The sequence below is a fragment of the Cyrtonyx montezumae genome, unplaced genomic scaffold, assembly GCF_038088225.1.
Source record: "Cyrtonyx montezumae isolate F1298 unplaced genomic scaffold, pur_monq_1.0 scaffold_17, whole genome shotgun sequence".
In the NCBI taxonomy this organism is placed as follows: domain Eukaryota; kingdom Metazoa; phylum Chordata; class Aves; order Galliformes; family Odontophoridae; genus Cyrtonyx; species Cyrtonyx montezumae.
In genome coordinates, this window is record NW_027071903.1 from 20,791,091 (window position 1) to 20,812,567 (window position 21,477).

General features: G+C 43.6%; 1 protein-coding gene across 2 annotated transcripts in view; it reads right to left on the bottom strand.

Moving 5' to 3' along the window:
* The window catches only part of NEO1 (neogenin 1), a 179,654-nt gene that overhangs the window by 122,402 nt on the left and 35,775 nt on the right, over window positions 1-21,477 (bottom strand). For both annotated transcript variants that reach the window (XM_065733638.1, XM_065733637.1), the window contains exon 2: window positions 4,184-4,501. In XM_065733638.1, the coding sequence (XP_065589710.1) occupies window positions 4,184-4,501 (318 nt within the window). The remainder of the gene's footprint in view (window positions 1-4,183; window positions 4,502-21,477) is intronic.

Here is a 21,477-nt window from a genome sequence, read left to right on the forward strand (position 1 = left end):
CATCCACACCTCCCTTCGTTTCAGTAGCGGTTCCATTTGGGAGCCCAGAACTTGATAAATTCAAGATGCAATAAAACCTTAAAAGACGAAAAGGAGACTAAAAATGGGAACAACTTCTCAAGTGAAGTTCCTTCTGATATCTGATACACTGATATCAAGTAAATCACATTACTCAAACGCAACTCGCGAGTTTGTTGTCCCAATTTGTGACAGGCTTGTGTAACGTTACAAACAAGTTGGAAAACAGCTAACGGCCTTCTGCTGCTGCTCGTGAGGTCTCATGCTCACTAACCAGCCTGCTCTTTTTCTAAAAATAATATTAAAATGAAGGTTTGAAAATGTAATTTCTACGAAACTACACAACCACCTTTTACACGAGCAACTCATTACAACCAGGTGAATTACACACAAAGCTCAAAGCCAAGTGCAGTCACATACAAAGCTAAATGGAAGAAGGGGAAGAAAAAAACAAATGGATTCACTTGGGAAAAGAGACAGTAGGTGAAATAAATATTTCAGTGGACGGTCTCTGAATGGCCACACAAAACCAATAAATCCTTATGATGAAACTCTGCCACTGTCACTCCACACCTTTCAGTTCTCTGTATTTCCATTCTCTCAATAAAAGATTTATGAAAGCTTTAACAAAGGAGTAATAACGAGTGACTGGCGGAACAGTATTACCACAGCATTGTTAAGTTAGTATCACCAAATTTTTCACTAAAATACACACAAATTTCTCTTTCCGAGATGAATTACATATACAGTTCTGAAAAAATCAGTATTTATAAAAACAATTGTTTTGTAAAAGCTATTGCAACCCTTCACCTAGGGTCTAATAGACACCTCAGTGTCAAAGCCCCATTTGCATTTCAAAAACCAATTAAAAAAAGCACACTGTAGTAAGCTACTGATGAAAAAAATCTCATGGCTTTACATATATTAGCCACTTCCTTTAACTTGCCCTAATTCAAACCCACCAGAGTAACAGCAGCCCCCATAAATGAGATGGGCCACGCGACCGCCATCCTTCGAAATCTCCCTCCGTCACCCTGACGCTGTGCTGCTATATTGTAGTTTGAAAGGAACAACAACAACAAAACACAACTAACTTTTGAAAATAGATCAGTAGTTTCAGAAATCTAGTTTAGAGCATGATACTGGCTCTGCTTGCATAGCAAGAGGAGGAGAAACAACGAAGGAAGGAAACACAGGCAGTGGCAATGCCAACCTGCATTTGCTGGAAAAAATCGACTGGAGGAACACAGACTTCATTGGGAAAAGGACAGATATATATCCTGAAACTGCTGACCATTGAACAAAAGTTCAAACAAAAGTTTCCTGCTGCTTGCAATTTCTGTCAATCGGAGGTTTCCTACCAGAAGAATGGTAAATAACTTATCACCCATTTGCAATAGCACAACATTTCAGATTACAGATGAACTGCATTAATTAGAGTATTTGTCACGCTGTAATTCTTTTGAAGCATATCTTCTGACACTTTGGTCTCTGTTTTGTTCTCAACTGACATGAAAAACAACTTAGGAAACCATCAACTGCTTTAGGAGTCTCAGGGTTGTCACACTAAAGTGGCGATGGTGCACCCACCAAAGCCTGGAGAGCAAAGGCTTCTCATCTGCTCACATGCATGGAAAAGGTTCCTTAAAAACACACTGTCAAACGCACAGCAAACTTGCCAGTCCGTGCCGCCATCAATTTCCCCACGCCGTGACAAGTTTATAGCGTTGTGTCACAAACATAAATCGAAGAGAGAAGCCAAGAAAGCAGCTCTCTAACAAAAAGCATTCAGTCACTGTCTAATCACTCCACACAGGTACTCAGTGTGTGCGTTGGGTCGGGCTTTTTCATGCAACAGTTGACTAAGCACCTCTGTCACCTCGCAGCACCGTGCATCATCAATTCCTGTCATCATATTGGCAAGAGCTTTGCTTTCCAATGTTCAATGGATTCAGACTCATCAAATTATAATGAGAGCCCTTTTAATCATTCAAAAAGTTATGAAAATTTATCAGCCTGTTTACAGCAGATGCACTACAGGTAGACTGCTCAGCATTATTTCGTAAACGTAAGAGAAAATAATGCAATTATTTTAAGACTGAAAACTCAGAACACCATATTTGTGATGCAACACCACTGGGTTTTACTGATTTTTTCTGTGCTCTGGTCTCTCTTAACTCATCCGAATTTGTCATTTTCGGGTAATGAAGTTATCTAATGATTAAGTAGTAGCTAAAATGTGCATAATATTCGCAGTTAAAGAAATTAAGTGCATCACAGCACAGCACCAGCACATACGATCGGAATTCAACATAACACCACTCAATTAAGGAGAAAATGAGCTGCCTCCCACTGTTACCTGAGAGCAAGGAGAGACCTCACCATGCTAACCATCCCCACAGCTAATGCATCTCAAAAGCTTCTAATTACAACAACGATGGGGAAAAAGGAATGTTTAAAACACACCTGAAAAAACTGCAGAATTCCAATGAGTTCACTGAAAGCAACATAGCACACTGGAAGCTAAATATTCTGTCCCTCACTACGAGCCTTCAGCAACCCCTTGCCCTCAGAGGACCTAACACGGCCCAGCTCTCAGCACTGACCAGGTTGCCAGCTGAGTGAGGGGAGCCATGAGGCAGTGCAGGAGGAGCATCAACAGCAACGTGGCCAATCCTGAACAACAACAAAAAAAACCTTTCTTGTCCCAAGAAGTTGATGAATACTCTCCCTAAACACATGTCTAAGTGAAGACAAAATTATTCACGGAATAAACATCTGCAATAACTTGGATAAGACAGTTGTTTATGGTTTTCCAGTGTGTATATACATATATATATATATTTTTTTTTTCAAACATAACCCACTAGGGTTTTTTTTAATTAGTACAAGGCTTTTAGAAACCATCATTCACAGTAGCATTTGCTACAGACACAGGAAAAGCCAATCTGTAAGTTTCCACCACGTTTTTGCCTACCTTCATTTTTAATGCCATAAACCCAATGCAATGAACATGTGGACCAGAAGCATGACAGAGCCTCCTCATGTGGAAAGCAGCAGAACTGAACACAAAAACAGCAGTGTAAGAAGGCAATCGCCTGAGATAAGTGTTAGAACTGCTTTTATTGTCCTCAGTGCAAGGAACTCAGAAATGCAGTCATTCAGTGTGACTCTGAAAGTCACTCCTTTACAGTATTAAAAGAAAAAAAAATAAAAACCCAGCTTCTTATTTGCAACATTTCCCATGTTGCACAAGGCTGCAAGCTAGCTTAACAGAAACAACACCTGAATATAAATGACAATGAGCAGCAGCTCTGGGAGATGCTGCAGCACTAGTCAGAAAGAATTCATTACCTGGAGACATTTATTAAGCAAAGGAAAAAAACTGTTTGAAAGGCTGGCAAACATCATTAGAGAAACAAAAGAATATTGCTTTACTGGCTTTTCTTCCTAGTTACGATGCCTTAGCTTACCTTTTCTGTTGGTTTTTGAACTCTGACTCTTACAGGTGACTCTAAGCCTCCTCCAGTTATTGTTTACAAAACATTTCTACAATCTGACCCTCCTGAGCCCTGTATAAGCAACAACAAGAAGCAAATGCCTTTCTGGAAGCACACCACTTTCCCAGTCAAGTTCTTAGAACCCACCTGCAGAAAACCAACAGCTTAGCAAACCTATTCACACCAGGTACTCAGGAAACAGAAAAATACAGCCCCCAGCATCTGTGCCTTCTCCCTCAGTCTTTCAGTTCTCTGGGGTGTCTACATCCAGCTTTTACAAGTTTCCCTACTGTGTTACGGTGTGGAGGGCAGACAAATTTCAGTATAAACACCCCCAGAGAAACTAACCTTTATGGGTATTTATACATTAAGAAAGTAAAAGCCCACTCTTTTAAAAACAAACAAACTTCACTCTAAGGTGTGGCAGATCTCTACAGTGATTACACATTCCTGGCACTACACCCAATCCATTCATTTTAATCTTTCTCATCTTCAGTATTTCCTGGGAAAACTTGCTTTGGCTAATTTCATCTAGTAAAAAAAAAAAGGGATATGTACAGTCTTACTTTCACTGATAAGCTGGAATGTGCCTTCTCTTTTTTGCAGTAGCTTACATCCACATATCACGCCCTTTGCTGTACTTGAAGAAAAAACCAAATCCTTACCTGCTACTGTGAGCTTTGCTGTTCTGCTTACAATGGTCCCCAGGCTTTCCACAGTTGCCACGCACTGATAATATCCTTCATCGGGTTTATTATGCTTGGAATGCACCACACTGTTTATTAATAAAGACCCATCTGGCAGCAACTGGCGACGGTCATCTGAGACCAAGTTCAGAAGAGTCCCATCTTTCTTCCATTCAATCTTCGGAGAAGTTTCACAATAAGCTGAACAGTTCATTATAACAGATGCCCCACGAACTGACAGAATGTCCATTGGCTCCACCAGGAAGTAAAAAGGAGTGAAGGTTCTCACAACGGACCCTGTAAAACACATATGAAACAAGTTCAGGGGTCAGCCTGACACATTACTTGAAAAGTAAAGTGCACTTTCTTCTCAAAATATTTTAATATGCACAGAAGCTATCACTGCTCGCAGTGCAGCCTCCTCAGAAACAGCCTGCTCTGCACGACACTATTTTGTGCTTCAATAACTTTCACCCATGAACTCTTGCAATTGAAGTGAAACCTTTCACACCAAAACCATACCGGTTTGCTCGTACTGGAATGCACAGTTAACAGTCCCAAGCAACCCATTACACGGAAACCTGCCTCACCAAAGCTCAGACCGAATGCACGTGCCCAAATAACATAATATACACACAGTATGCAGTTTAACGACTTCTTCTTGCCTTTCATGGCAGGGATGCCAGGAACAGCAGTGTGGTCATCTCCCTTGTGTAACAAACATTAAGGAACACGAAGAGTAATGCAGCCCTTGAGAGAAAAAGTCTCCAATTCTGAGCTTAACACATCACGCAAGCGCCATAAAACATTTTTTTTTTTTACTTCTATTCTGGCTCAGGATAAACATGATTACTTTTCCATTTTAAGTATTCCCAAAAAGACATCTATAATTAACATCTACTTTCCATTAAAATGTGAATTTTAATTACTGTATTTGTAGCATGTTTGGCCCAAAAGACTGCACGTCACTATCACTTAGACTTGTCTTAATTTAATCACTCATAAAAAACAAGAAGTTTCTCCCAAGGAAGAACAGTTTTATAAATCACCAAAGGTTGATTTGGGAGAAAACACAGACATTTTATTGTGTTTTAAATAAATGAATAATAATCAAAAGCCGAAGTAACACCAAGGCTTCTCTCTTGTACTCTACGTGGGGGTTAGGGTACAAAATGGTAATACAAACAGGACTATTACCACCTGTACCAGCAAACCAGAAATGGGCTAACAAAAACCTGCCTGTTTTACAAACAATTATTTACCAGCCATCTACAGCATACCAGGCAGTTTGAAGACTACAAAAGCAGGGCTATCCTTTATCTTCTTTCTTGTTTCTTATTTTAAAAAATAGCCCAAGCGTTTGTCATCACTGAGCTATTTGTTAGTATGTGCTCCAAAGCAAACAGAGGAAAATTCATTTGGCCTTTCTAGCCTGTATACGGTTCTCATACAAGAAAATAAGTCTTGAACTTGTGCTGGGAGCACTGCCTCTCAATTCTACACCAATTTCAAAGCTGAACAATCAGACACTATAGTAAACAAGTGACCAAAAACCTGTCCTCTGTTGTACTGCATAGGTAGGTAACGCATGGTTTGCAGCAGATGTTTGTGTAGGAGGGTTCCTGCAAACCAGGCTACTTCACCTGGCAGTAAGCAACACACAGTACCTTAAGGATGCGGTTTTCCTCTTGGACAAGTCCAAGAATTTAAAGGTGATCTGTAACACTTGTAAAAGGCATCGTTAAAAAAGGGTTGAAACGCAATCACAGGTACAAACCGAAGCACGGAAAACCTTTACTTGTAAAGAAAGGCTGTCCTGTAAGCATCTTAGCTTCTGCAGTCCCTTGGGTTTTTGGTTTTAAGAGATCTACCTTCTCAAATGGCCTTAATTAACAAATTGACAAGGTTCCCTCTATCACTGAGCCGCACAGAAATTCTCTCGCCTCCAAAGAGACTCCAGAAGCCCTCGGGAGAGATGCTCAGCCTCCTGCACTGACAGATTGCCTTCTTCCTCATGACTCATGGAGACCTGGGACAAGGCAGGAGGAGCCACGTGAAAGGAACGGCAGACAGACTACACTTCTGTAGGTTCTATCATCCCCATATTCTTCTACCTTCAAGAATTCAAAGATGAATTAAGAACAGAAAGACTGAGGTTTCCCTAGCGACAGTTGCAGTCTCAGACAAGATTAGATCTGCTATGTCAGTATCTAAATCCTTGAGATTTGGTACTTCCTGAGGATAAAAAGCAGAAACAAAACAAAGGCCAGGGCAAATTACAGAACTGCTACGTGCTTATGTTACCTCCATTTGTACACACACACACCTGCGAGCACACACTTTGTGTAAAAAGTCCTGAGTTTCAGCACTCAAATGACAAGAAGTTACAAGCAGCACAAAATCATTTTTAAATGTTTATCAGTATAACCTCATTCATCATTACAGAAACATAAAGCTGTTCTTCTCATTTAGAAATTCAGCCTTACTGTCCTGGATCTCCCAATAGGAAGCCTTCTGCCCAAGCCAAGCAGTCAACCCTTTTTCCCCCCGATTACAAGCTTAGTTTTTTCCAAGGGATGTTCAGATCCCTACCAGAACAAACACGAATACACACAGTTTTGCTTTTCCATGCTTTGAATTTTCAAGTAAGACCTAAGAACACAGGAGGTAAAAAAAATAATCACTAGGAAGTGACAAAAGCCAGTTCAAGCCAAAGTTCACTTAGGAAGAGCTTGCTGAGTATCTGTGCACCCATTTTTTCCCCAGGCTGTTCACTAGCTTAAACCTAGCATTTTTCATTTATGCTGCTTCTGTGCTTGGGATTCTTGGCTTTTCCCACCTCCCATAAGAGTCAGTTCTGCCCAAATGCCTAGCAATTGCAACCTCGCTTCTGCATCCTGCAGGTTGGCATGAGTGGAGCAAGCAGGATGAAACTTAGCTCCATTTCTACTATCAGGGTTTTTAATCAAGATGAAATAAAGAGGTCTCACACCTCATTGCCAGTTCATATACTAGAGAGGCAGCCGACAGAGTAAGCTGTATTCGTTAGCAGCATGCACTTTATCCTATGCCATTTCCCCTTGAAAACATGAGGCTGGCATCCAGTTTGCCTTCTCTGGGCCTCACTGCAGGCTGGAGCAGATCAAGTCTACTGATGGGCTCCAGTTATCCTGGAAACAATGAGGTGCCCATGGAAATAACACTACAGAGCAGAGCAGAAGATACCAAGAGAGAGCACGCCAAAGCAGCACAGAAGGGATGAGAGACTTTCAAGAAAGCAGATTCTCAGCCAGGTTTCAGAGGTAACATTAAAAAGGTTTGCCAAAAAATCTGTGAAAACGCTGCACTGTCTGCTTTAACTCTGCACAGAAAGCAGTGGATAAAAAAGCAGTAGGGTTGGTAAATACATATGCCCTGCGTTACAGGAGAGGAAGTTAGACAGCACAGAGAATTTTCCTGCCTGCACACTAAGAGAAGTTGTGCCGTTAGGAGTTCAGGCACTATGAGAAGCACTGGTGGAGCTGCACCTACACTCCAACCTCATTTAATCTGTTTCAGCACAGGGATGCTTTGTACACACAAGAGCTTAATAAGCAACCCTTTCTGTCAACCAGACACTCCTCCCACCCCTACCGATCACTTAGTTAAACGGCACCACGTTATTAAAGACTGGATGAGTGGATTGTGGAGTGTGCCCTTCCTCCTTCCACATAAGCAGCCTCATTTGTGTTAACATTGGCCCAAGAAACCTCAACAAAAATAACCTGGCTCTTCTCCTTAGGCTGTGCATATCTAGCTCCTTCAGCCATCTCAAAGACTGCATCACAGGGCTCTGACAATTCTCCACACATGCTACAGCTGGCTAATGCTCCTCTCCTACACCTCGTGCCCAAAACACGACCATGCACTCCAGCAAAGACCAGCCCAGTGGTAAGCAAAGACACTGCACTGTGCCATTTCACATCTTTTGGAAGCTCCACAAGGTCTGTTGTCATCCTCCCATGATACAAACAGCAGGAGCACGGCACCACTGACTGCATGGGTCTGTGATCCCACCACTCCCCAAATCCCTCAATCCTTTTCTCAGAAACTGCCACGAAGCTGGTTCTTTGCCATTTAATGTTTGACTAGCTGATTACTCCTGCCTAACTGTATTAACTTGCTTTTGGCTCCTCCAGATTTCCTCATTCCAAAAAAAGTGTACTGATCTTGGACCTTGTCCTCCTCTTTTCAGCTTTATGCGGTGTGAAAAATTTAACAAATATAGCTTACTCTGTCACACAGGCTGTGAATGAAACACATCTAATAGAAATTACTTAGAATACACAAGTGCAAAATCCCCCACAAAACAGCTTTCATCACCATCAGTTCTCCTGGGACTCATCCAGCCCTTTTCATAGCCATCCTATGGCAGTGAAGATCAGCTCTCCCTCCCCCTTCATTAGGAAAGTGTTCTTAGATGGTTGGTGGTAGAGAAAGAATAACATCATCTTTCCTCCAGGAATCTTTTTAAACTGTCCACGCAAACTAGAGAGGTCTGAAATACTTCCAGCTAAGAAGACTGCTTTGATATGCTCCTAGTTCCTTCTCTTTCCCCATTCCATGGCTTTAAATTGGAAGAGGGTAAATTTAGACTCGATATTAGGAAGGAATTATTTACTGTGAGGGCAGTGAGACACTGGAACAGGTTGCCCACAGGGACGCTGTGGACACTCACTCTCTGGATGCACTCAAGGCCAGGCTGGATGGGGCTGTGAGCAACCTGGGCTGGAGGGAGGTGTCCCTGCCTGTAGTGTGCAGGTGGAACCAGATGGTCTTAAAGGCCCATTCCAACCTCAACCATTTTATGATGTTAAAATGTTTGGGGACTTCACAGCTCACCTCTTCACAAATACCCAGAGTCAAACAGCAGTTCACAAATGACTTTGGCCAAGGTGAAGCTCAGCACACACACAGTCAATTCAGAAATAACCAAACAGTACTTCTAAGTTGTCCTTTGTCTGGCTTAGCCAGCTCTCTCAGGAGTAGGACTGCTCTTCTCACTGAAAAAGTACCAAAGAAGGCACATTTGAGACATTATACTGACCTAACAAGATTAAGATGAATCTGCCTGATCCCCTCCTTACAGCGTGCTTCCCTCAAGACCATGACATGGCTTTTAAACACAGAAAGAGAAGTTTTAATATACCACCTCCCCGTTACAGAGTCTGAAAGCAGCTAGGGAAGACAGACAGAGCTCGTCACTCTTTCCAAACGTTGCATTTCCAAAGGCTAGTGCAAAAAAGAAATCCCCAACTTCCTTCAGCCTTTTCTTTACCACCTACAGAGGGATCATTCTGATTGTTCACACGTTCTGGTTGATGCATCACACTGTGCACAGTGGTATGTCTGCAGGTGAGGACTTCCCAGCATATCAAACATTCAAGTAGGAAGAAGCAGCCCTCCACTAGCCAGCTCAGTTCTGAAAGACGTGACCATTCTGGCACGGCAAAGTAAATGCCAACTGCCTGACACAAGCCCTGCAGAAGTGGTGGCATTCTGGAAAATAACTTCAGACCAACACCCTGAGCTCCTATTCCTCATTAGTTCATCTGAATAACCTCCTACCACCACATTTGGGAGCAATATGTGCCAGGAGACTTCCTTGCTACCGGTGCTGTGGGTTTAACTCACATCCATTGTTGCCACCAGAACTACTTGGGACTGATGCATTCCGGGCAATGACCATCAGCCATCTAAAAACAAAGGACTTGAATCTCACAGTCCCACAATGGAACAGTCTCACTCCAGCTCACAGGGACTGAGGCAATAACAGTCCAAAAAGAAAAAGCGGAGCAGAGGTATAATTTCACAATTACCTTCCAACTAGAATAAACTGGGGAAACCAAAAATCTCTCATCAAAAGTACGGGACTTGAGTAACACCCAAGGATTCAGTTGTTGACAAGAGAAATACAGGGCCGTGATGAAAGATTACTTACACTTACGACGTATCAATTGGGAGGCATGATGCTTGCTCGTCCTTCTGATTTAAAGCAACTGGCAAGCAAATATATAATACCCTTGAAACCTGACACTCAAAACACAAGTTTTAGACAAAGTCCTTACCAGAGTGGCAGGAACTACTGCAAGTCCTTTTATGGCGTGTTTCAAGTCAATGGCAGAAGATCCAAGCTCTCTTGCTGCAGGACTGGACTGTTAAAACTCTTTTCACCAGAATGTAATTAACATTCTCAGTGGCCCTGAGAATCCCAAGAACAGTAAGTTTCTCCATATCCTGCATCATTAGAGAAGCTGTCTTCAGCAGTTATTTTAACTCAAGATGCTCAAAGATCATTGTTCTTTGCAAACTGACACTGAGAGCTCACAATGAACTTGCTGTGTGGTTTTGTTAAAATATTCACTGCTAAGAAGCACATTAACTGTATGGATAAATTGCTACATGCATTAGGCTCTCCATTAAGGTACGTATTATTAGCAGGCTGGTAAATTTTTTTTCCCAACAACATCAGAAACATTCTGCGCTGGCCAATAAGCAATTTCTTTATATGATAATACACCACAGCAGAACTAATATATAGACAAAAACAGAGTTTCTTCTTAACACCATATTATTTCCCTTTGTAGCAGAATATAGACCACCTGTCCAACTGCATTCCACGTCTGTACACACCAATCCACCAGAAATGTCTTATGACTATTTCTAAAGCGCTTCCAAAGCCCTGTAGTAAGACACAGTGGCTCAGGAGTTCACCCTCAGTGTAAAACCAAGAACTATGTCTCCAAATTGCATTCTCTAAACTCATTTCCTTTCCTTCTTTGCAAGGGCTCTACAATACATAAATTAGAGACAAAAATGATATCACACTTAAGCATCAAGAACAGAACTAAAAAGCATAAGAGCTCGCCATGACTGCAGACAGACGGCATAAATCGTGCGGGTGCTTTAATAACTCCAAAGGAATGCTGACTGCGGAACCTACAAGAGAAAATGATGTAACACTGTAAAATAAGTAATGCCACGTATAAATCTAGACTTCCCCAGACTTACTGGATTCCTTCCTCCTTCAGTACAAGCAGATTTCCTCTTTTAATGATTTAGTACACTGTAACAAAGACATCCATCAAGAAGAGTTACTCACCTCCATCCTGACGTCATTAAGCAGTGCGAGCTAGCCACGACAACTAAAGAATGATGTGGGGGCTCCAACCCACTCCAACCAATGTGGGAAGGGGCTATGCTGGGAGGTCTGCAAGAGAGGTGCCTCTACCTGTGTGACATGCAGGAACCTGTAGAGAACCCCTCTCCATCCTTACTAAAAAGAGTCTTGTTCCATGCTGCAGAAAGGCAGCAAGGTAAATGCTTGTTCAACCACATCCCCTGAAGGAGAAGCATACAGCTAGATGCTTCAGCCCTCCCTTTCAGTTGGCCATCTTGTTTGTGGGTGCCTTCTTCTAATGCAGATCAAGGAGACAGTGCTGAGTGAATACTAACTGCCTGGGATACCATAAAGAAATGGTGTCCCAACCACTCAATTCAATATGATCAGAAGTTTCAAGAAATTATATCTGTGGTGAGGAGCACCTACCCTCAAATCAAAGGGCCTATAGGCTTCTGACACTTCCAGCTCCTGTGCTCTTTAGAAAGCATTCAGCTAAAACAGAACTTGTGAAAAAGCATTTCTACACATCACGCTGTAACGGCGCAGGTTACAGAACTGAACAGTTTTCAGCACCGTGTTGAATACGAAAGTCAAGGTACTCACCATCACAGTGCAAATTCATACAACAAAGAAAGATTGTTTCAAGGTTTTGTCTCCGGTATAGCTGGGAGCGTGCTTGCCCTTCGGGCAGCTCTGTCAATAAACAAAGAATTAATTCAAGCAAAGCACACTGCACTCAGCAGAGATGCTTTCCCAGTTTTGCCTATACTTCCACTCACCTTTCTCTTATTAGTGACAAATTATCGACTGCATCTTAATTGACCTTCCTTAAAGATCTCAAGCAGGAAATTATAAAACAGCAAAAAATAAATTTAGCCCATTAAAAAAAATACCGTATGAGGAAATAGCACAGAGAACAAAGCGCCCAAGCAGCGTGCAGCGTTCCTGCAGTGAGACACAGAGTGGCCAGGCATTTAGCCTAACTGCTCCTTCTGTAAGTGATACCATCTCCTCATAAATTATTAAATAATGGGAAGGAAAACAAGATAATGATCAACAGCAAAATCTAAACACAGATTGTAATTTCAAATAGCAAACGTCTTAGGAGATGCATTTATGGCTGGCGCTTAGCTGCGCGGCCTTTCCGCCGCCTCGGGGGAGTTAGAGATCTTCAGCTGGATTCCGAACACACAGAAGCAGCATTCCCATTTACAGCGTTGCTGCTTTCAGATGCCTGCAGTTCTGTGACCGTGGCTCCCTTAACCAGGCAGAACAAGCTCTGCAGAGGGGCTGCAGGGCTCCCAGGTCGGAAGGCAGAGCAGCTGGTGCTGAGCACTCGTGCTGCAGCTCCCTACAGCCCAGCCCGCTGCTCATGGTACGCCTATATGCAGCTGGCACCCAGCAAAGTCCAAAGCGAGGACATGTTGAACTCTAAGAAACGTCAGCCAGCCATGCTTCAGAAAACACTTCTGTGCACTTTTCATTCCTAGCGCAGGGAAGAAGAATACTTTATAACTGCTCAGAAAAATATACACGTAGATCTCTTCCGGGCTGCTTAAAACAATCGCTGTGTTATGTAGAACTCAAATGTAGAAGCAGTGTTCAACAAGCCTTGCACACAGTGAAAGGAACATCACTTTGAAGTAATTCTGCTTTTATGATCATCAAAGGAGATGCAGGTTGGACCACAAAATGCCAAATATTCATTTTATTTCCCCAAACCAGGGAAGGAAATGCTCCAAATGCCCTCACTGGAAAATTGCTTTTCAGAACATTTTCACAAAAACAGCTTACAGGAATTTACAAACTTTTCCTTCTTTTTTTCTGACAGAATTACATAAGCCATTCCTCTCCCTTCAGAAGACAACCACGTTTCATTCCTACAGCCTCCCCAACTGACACATCCCCCCTAGGACTGCATGGGGTTTTAAAAAGGTGCCATGTTTCGCCTGATACAAAAGACAAAATATTCCTTCTTGCCTAAGACATCCTCTTTCTATTGCTACTAACGACACAAAGAAATGATAATAAGATAAAGATCTTTTTTGACTGAAACTCCAGGGAGAGCCGTTACCTTGCTCACCATCTCCTGGGACTAGCTGTTCAACATGGCTCGTACAGCAGAGCTACAATGCTTTCAGGGAGATGGCCACCATCCGCAGAGCGCAATACCTCAGCAAGGCCTTCTCCAATGTCAAATCTCTCCTCATTCTCATCTGTCAAAATAAGCCAGAGCCATTACCTTTCGCATGAAATTAACGCTTTCCCCCCTGTTTCCTACCTTTAATGCTTTGCATGGCTCTTATTCCCCTGCAATTTTCTTCCCCGTACTTCAGGCAGTAAGCTAAGCTGAGTCTGTGACTGTAACTCTGCAGCTCTGGCTGAAACCCCACCATCGCGGCCCCGGTTTAGAGCCGCTGGCCCCCGCAGTTTCTGAGCGGGATTCTGCCTTCAGAGACACGGTACGTGGCATTTTCACGTGCCTCCCAGTTGAATACAAATAAATAAAAATTGCTTGCTATTCTTTATTTTTAATATTACTACAGTTCCCTTAGGAAAGCACAGCAGTGGCGTGGGCCGAAGCTACACTGACTTCCTTTTTTTCCTCTAATTCTGCCAGCGATCATTTTCGTTGCCAAACTGGTCTGAGAAAAGACCCATCAGGTATTTCCACAAAAAAAAAAAAATGACTAGAGGGCCCTGTAAAAGCACCTACAAAGGAAAATGTACTTCTGTTCATCACTGTGAACAATAGGTCTTTCACTTTTCCACCACAATAGCTCCCATATGTTAGCTAGTGACACTGCTACACTGTTAGAGCAGGTGACGAAGGATTTCCACTTTTCCTACAGGAGAACTGGATTTCCCTCCCCAGAGTTCCAGTCCTCCAAGCACTCAGATACAAAATGTGTTACTTCAGATAGGGGCAGTACTGGAAGCAAACAATGGCTTTCAAGGGGTTAAATACAGAAAATAAGGTGGAAATCTCCAATTGAGGTCATCATGCAGCAGACTGCTCCCCTCAGTTGGGTCTTCAACCAGGCTGATACTTGAGGTGGCTCAGAACACCAGTACTGAATCAGATCTCCTACATGGCCCCAGAGAATCTTGCTGAAACCCGTTACTTAATTATTTCTCCCACAAGTAAAGGCGCTGAGCACCCGAGGACTCCACATGAAGTATAAAGCAACAGCAGTATTTCTCAGAAGCCATCGAGGTTACGGGTCACCCAACGAATGCCTTCCATGCAGCAAACTCATTTCAGGATGCATTTTAAGTTGGACAACACTGTGCTTCAGAAAAATGATCTTCCCACGTGCCAGAGTTTTTGTGTCCCCACCCGTTCGATTCAGCAATTCAGAGTCATTACGGGCATTAAAAAGCATGCCTGAGGAAGACTGGGGGGGCAGAGGACTACAAAGCCAGGAGTGCTCCCATCACAGGGAATGGTCAGATGTGTGGCAAGGCAAAGAGGGGAACCTGGGATCTATGGGAAGTTTAAAGCACAGAGAGGATTGAACAATAAAGATGCAAGCAAGAACCAAACCGAAAGCTGCTGAACATCATTTCCAGCATCTCTTTAGAAAACTTTAGAAAAAGACCTCTGGCACACTTCGTGAGAGGAAAAAAAAAACCTTAACAAATACCTTTAATGTAAGATCAAGCAAAGATTATCTAAGGGGACCAGGAAACAGAAGAACAGTCACATCCGATCAGAGCCAAAAATCCCTTTAACTCAGCATCTTGTCACAGTACAGACGGGAACGGATACCAGGGAGTACCCAGGAACAGCACATGCACAGCAGTGCTTCCCTGAGTTAGCCCAAAGCATACCATGCTCAGCGAGGGACACTGTGGCAGGAGTGGGCCTTGCTTGTCAGCTCTGCTGCCCCAGGGAAAGAGAGCTCTGCTGGGACCTCAGAGTCAGTCTGTGGAGTGAGAGAGAAGAAACGAGAAGGACGTGCCAGGAAGGGTCCTAGCAACCAAGCAGGGTGAGGAACAGCCAGCAAGGGAAGCACAAAACAAGCAAGGTGCCAATGATGACATCCGAGAAGACCAACAATACGCTCTGTCCTTCAGCCCAGATGCGTGCGCTTACAGAACAAATGCATACTCCACACGCACTCTGGAAAGCTTGCTGATGTTTTAAAGTCAGTTTAGCCAAAGATAAACGTCAATGCTGAGACAAACATCCCTGCATCATCAGCCATGCGGCCAGGATCAGCGCAGCCGCACGAGCCCAGCGTTAGGCAACGCATTCACCCCATGCCTGGTACTCACACGCTCTCCACGTTTGTACCTCCTCATCCATCCCCATGCTGGTTTCCACAGTGAGAGCTGAATGCTCTTATGTGAAGACCCCACCAGCACTTTAATACCTGAGACAGGCAAATGCCTTAGGATAGAGCATCTGATGGTCACCGACAATAGCAGATAGACATCAAGTTCTCTCCCTAGCAAGGGTGAGAAACCACAGATTCAACTCCAGCCGAATGACTGAAAAATACACAGTATGCTCTACACTCACCAGCAGCCACACCACCTGCTCGTACAGCCACGTTACAGCTCAGCAGTACGACTGCAGGGCACTGCTGCACCACCACTGAGCATGGATCTGTCTGCCCGTGGTTTCTTCAGCAACAACCTGTTCAAGCCAAACTTCTACAGCCCGAATAAAGCAGCAACCGTTGAGGTCTGCGTGAATTCAGCAGGGTCAAGATCAATACTGGAGAACTGCACTGCACTGGAAGACTAGAGGAAGGCTCTGGCTATGCAGACACTGCCCAGCAAACAAGGAAGACTTCTCTGACCAAACTGCCTCATAGTGAGCACGCAGCACACCTTGCACCAGCAACTCCATCCGCACTGCATTCATGAGCCAAACACTGTCCCAGAACAGCTCAGTGCAGCTTCAGCATGATAAATGAACCTCACATTGTATTCCAAGCCAAAACATGACAGCAGCATTTGCAAGTCTTATGATCTTTTTACTGTGAAATACACAAACATGATCTGGAATTGTAAAAAATATCCACGAGCCTTATTTATTGCAACTTAATTACTTCAAGTGCACTGAACATACAGGGAGCAGAGAAAATCATTGGATTCTGATTCTTGTGCATAAAAAAGCAATAAACGAAACAGCCACGCTTCGGGATGGCAACTGCAGACTGCCAACAAGATATTTGTATTCAAAACAGATCTTCAAAGAAATCTCACCATGCTAACCCTTCACTCTAACTTTGCAGTTGTGTTATTTTACCCAGTTGACATTCTTCCACACCAGATCCCTCCTGAGCTGATGGAGAGCACTGTAGGCAAAGAAATGCTCCAAGAGCAACAGCCAAGTGTTCTGTTTTCACTGCCAGTTCTTGACTTCGTTCTCAGGAGAGGAGCAGCTGTGCTATGGCTGTCCCACTCATCTGCTAAGAGGAGCAGCACAGCACCAGGCGAGCACTGCCGCTCCCGCACCTTCACATCATGCAGCAGAGAGGTGCGTATAACTCAAACTGAGAACAGAAACCATGTGATGCTAATGGGGCATGCGTGACTGCCATCATTTTCCTCATTTGATCTCAGCTGAAAGTACAGCAAACTGAACTGGAAGACCAGTTTTAAAAGCTTTCCGCAGACTCCCGTCTCTTCTGGAAGCGTATTAGCGAAATGGCTTCCTCTTTCATTTGTTAAAGACAAACAAAAGCTTTCATCTAGCATGTTTATTCACTTAACCTTCTCAATTCCCATGAAGCGCTGTAGCTTTGATTGGCACCACTCCTTTCAAAGCAGAATAGCTGCAGCTTCGCAAATATATTAGCCAAAATATTTGCAAGTATTAGCCTCGCAAATGTTAAATAGATACGCAAGAAGAAAATAGATTTCTTTACTCATTTGTAAGACGGATTATGCCATCAGAGTGGGAACGCAAATATATTTAAAAACTTACATAGAAATAAATGGCAATTTATTATGTTGTTACATGAACAGACCCGATACATTATTAATTTCATCAATTATGGCAACAAAACCCCTGAAGGAACTAACAACTCCACAGAAACAGAGCAATCCCCACTTCCAGCACCGACAACTGCACACGTTTCCGATCTGTAACAGATGGCTCAGAGAAACCTGTGCAGACTGTGTTGATGTCACCTTTTGATTTGTCTCTGCCTTCTGAGTTTCAAGATTCAAAAGCTCACCTGGATAGGAGAGCTCGCGTATGAGCTACCGACCAGAACCTGCAACTGAAGGCACACACACAAAGTATTGCTATATCTTCCTGGTCACAAATCAAGTTTAAAGTGCTCATGCAAGAGAAACATTTGTGCTCCTATGACAACAAGCTCTTCAACTGCCTGCACAGAGGAATCAAACTAGGGGGCCACTTACTGCCAAATAAGACGTCTCTCGATACCGTGCTTCTCCAAAGTGCCATTTGGATGCAGCTCCAAACCTCTCTTTGAATTCTGCAGCTGAAGGAGTTGCATACCCCAGAGGGATATGCATGACTTTAGCTGGAAGGGATCCCTGGAGATCACGTAGCCAGCCACCTGCTCTGAGGACACCCCCTCTGATCAGAGGACACCCCCTCTGATCAGGTTGCTTCGGCTCTGGCCAGCCAACTTCTAAGCATCTCCAAGGATATGCATCAATAGAAAGCAAACAAGCAAGAAGCACGTGTGTATCCAAAGCAGGAAAGCACCGTGAAAGATGTGCCCCCAAAATGCTTTCCATTACTTCATTTCTGACATACAGCAAGGTCATTAAATACGTTCATATCAAGACCACCGAGACCCCATGCAGCAGCACACAAACACAGACACAGTAACAGGCAGCATTAGGAAAGAGGTTTTCTGAGGAACCCAGCAATAAGAGCACACCAGTTCATGCTGGCTGAAGACTTCAGCCTGAACACAGAGGTGCTGAGCACCACAATGCTCTTCAGCACCCCCTAACATCACTTTACAACAGTTTCCAACTTCAGCTAAGCTCCAAATTGCAGAAATCAAAGCATTAGTGTTCTGTGTTTGCTGGTTCGAATGTTTGCAACTGCTCATCCAGCAGCTGTGTTGCACTTGGCATGAGCAAAGAGCAGAGCCCTCACCATCCAACAGCTGCAGATCCATCAGGACAATGTGCCACAGCTTCCTGGACAGGGCTGCAGGGACACAGTGATCAGAGAACGCGAGGATCTAAGCAGCCTTCAGCCTGAGCATTTCACTCTCCTGCTACAGGCTGCTATATGTTAGCAGGCCTGGGTTTCTTGTCTACTGCCCATCTCCAGCTAGTGTCCAATGAGGCTTTCAGCATGCCTATGAGGTTTTTGCATCACGGTCGATACCTGCCGCAACAAGCCCTCTATTTTAAATAATGCATGCTGATAGATCTGCATTAGAATGCAAAGCAACTTCACAATTAAGTTAGATCAAGCACCACAACACAAAATAAAGCTTGAAGAGGTGCTACAAGGAAAGCTTTTCCCAGACTCGTGAAGAACTTCTGCTGTAATTACTCCCAGCCACCAAAGCACTACCTCTACCATGAAACCAGACATTTTCAGCTGAATGGCAGCAGATGCACCACACCTGGGCACCCACCACTGACCACTACCAGATGCTATTAGAGAGCTAAAAATTCCCTGGGTCTCATTCTAAGACGCTTTCTAACTCAAACGCACCTTCATCACAGTAATCAAATAATTAGATCACAGTCCCTGGGAAGTCCACTATCAACACTCAAAAGTTATGTTTAAGTTTAAAGAAAGCTTTTTTCCCTGTTTCAATCAATTTGCAGTACATTATGGCTATCACAAATGGGAATCGATGCTTTCTAGCAGAGTAATTTCCTCTTTTCAAAGAGATTCCCATGAAAATTTGTCTATTAAAGCATGTGGTGGTTTGGTTTGTCTTTGAGTCCTACAGCTGGAAAACAGAGCTGCTGAGCACCTCCTTTCAGGTATACAAGAGATGAAGCACAGCTTCCCTAGGATGCCCAGTGCTCTTGATACCTCTTACCACAAAGAATCTGAGGCATAAAGCATCCAGGGTAAGGCAGTCCCTCCCAACAGTTGCACACCGTACGTTTCTGCAATACTGAAAGCCTGCGAGCCCGCCCAGCACAATTCAGCTGCTGGGAGGGATGGCAGCCAGGACGGCCAGATGGGGCACAGCTCAAAACACGCCAGGGAACTTCGGAAATAACGTATTACATAACGGTATCTATTCCAGGCACCCAAAGCTAGGTCACCTCTGAGCTACCGTTCACACGCACTGCAGACGTCCCAAATGCACGTGTGCTGGGTGCCAAGGGCACCTCTCGTGTGAAGGATTACTTCCTGCATATTTTCAATCCCATACCATTTAGAGAAGTCACCTTGGGCTTCTCACCAGTTTGACTGTGTTCAAGCACACAAGGGCAGCAGTGATGCTGGGTATCGGGGCCACCTTTCATTAACTGACGACTGAGATGGACTATTTTATACCCAACAAAAGCCCCCTCTGGAACAGGCAAAGGAGTGGGGCAAGGCAAAGCACAACACAAACATAACTGGAAGGACAGCACCTTTGGGTAAGCATTCAGCATTTTCTACATAGATGTGGATCCATTTTTCATCAAGAAATGAGTGAGTATAAAACATCTAAAAAAAAAAAAAAAGACTGTTCATCTGAAGGTTTCCCACTCGGTCAGGACTCCAGAAGCACACAGACATTGCCTCCCAGGCCTGCAGGCACGTTGTGAGCTATGAATGCCTAATGGCCAGGGACTAGAAGTTATCCCAAAAACCAAGAGCACATCAGGTGCAGAATTCACACCTAAACAGCAATCTGATGAGAACATGAAGAGCTCATTACATTTGCTTAACTTGCTTTTAGTGCAGGGTACACAAAAGTAGGATTAAAATGGTCAAAGCTTACTATTAGATTAAGGTGCCTGAACATCTCATTGATTAAATTAAATTGCATTAATTTTGAATGCAACACGTACACAATTCTCTAAATGCTATGCCAAATTTATAATCGAGTATTCATTAAGCAATCAGATGGGAAATGGGAGCTCCAACCCAAGGCTGAGCCACAGCAAGTAGAGGACTGTGAGAATGGCAGAGCCTGCCCTGCAGGAGCCACAAAGAGGGGCCGTGTTCTTGTCGCTCCTGATGCACCCGCTCCTCCTTCCAGCCTCCCAGTAACCTTGAGAGAATGAGATGGGAGGAGCCGTTAAATGAAGACAGATTTTTCAATAGACTGAAAAGGGCTTAAGGAAATTATCCCAAGCTACAATTAAAGTGTACTACCACCATTCACTACGCTATTTTGAAGTTCAATTTAAATTCAGAACAAAGCAAGCTGTACTTCCAGCCACATACTTGTCATCTCATCTTTGCTGCGTCAGTGTCTGGCCAAAACCAAATCCCAGTCTTACAGTAACAGCTTCATAAGTCAGCGCTGTTCGGTCTTTTGGTCTTCTGTACTGCTGCACAAGTCAGAATAAAACGGGTCATTAAGACAAATAAAAGGACTGATAAGATGTTTGGAGGAAGAGGTTTAGACATCCGTTGTAGCTTTTTGGACAGTGCTGAACTTTTTGCTCCTGTTACTCTGCTGGAAAAGGAGCATTAACCAAAACTGGTACTCAGCACTCCAAAACTGTACACTGAGATGCAGCTTGCATGGTCCTGCCCTCCAATTATGCCCCTCTGCATCACATGTTTCCTATTACATCACTTACAATTGGTTCTAAAGCCACATCCATGGTTATTCCAGGAGACAAATTTTGCAGAGATTGTGTTCTGAATCCCCTTCCTGTGAGGACGTTGACCCATTACTGATCTAAGATGAAAATACACTACTGATTTTACACTGAACTATTGATTGAAAAAAGATGAATTTTAGCAAGATACCCAGAGTGCTAAAAAAGAGCAAGTAACCAGCTGGAACAAGTCGTACTCTTTTCCACCACATTAGAAGTTCATGTCCTTCTAAAACCACATCCAAGCAGCATGGAGCGTTGTGTGCTGCTCACATATTGATTAATGGGGGAAGACTGACTCCTGCATGCAGAAAATAACAAACGGTTTCTTGAAACCTCTTGCTGGAGGGGCAAGCAGCTTCCCCAG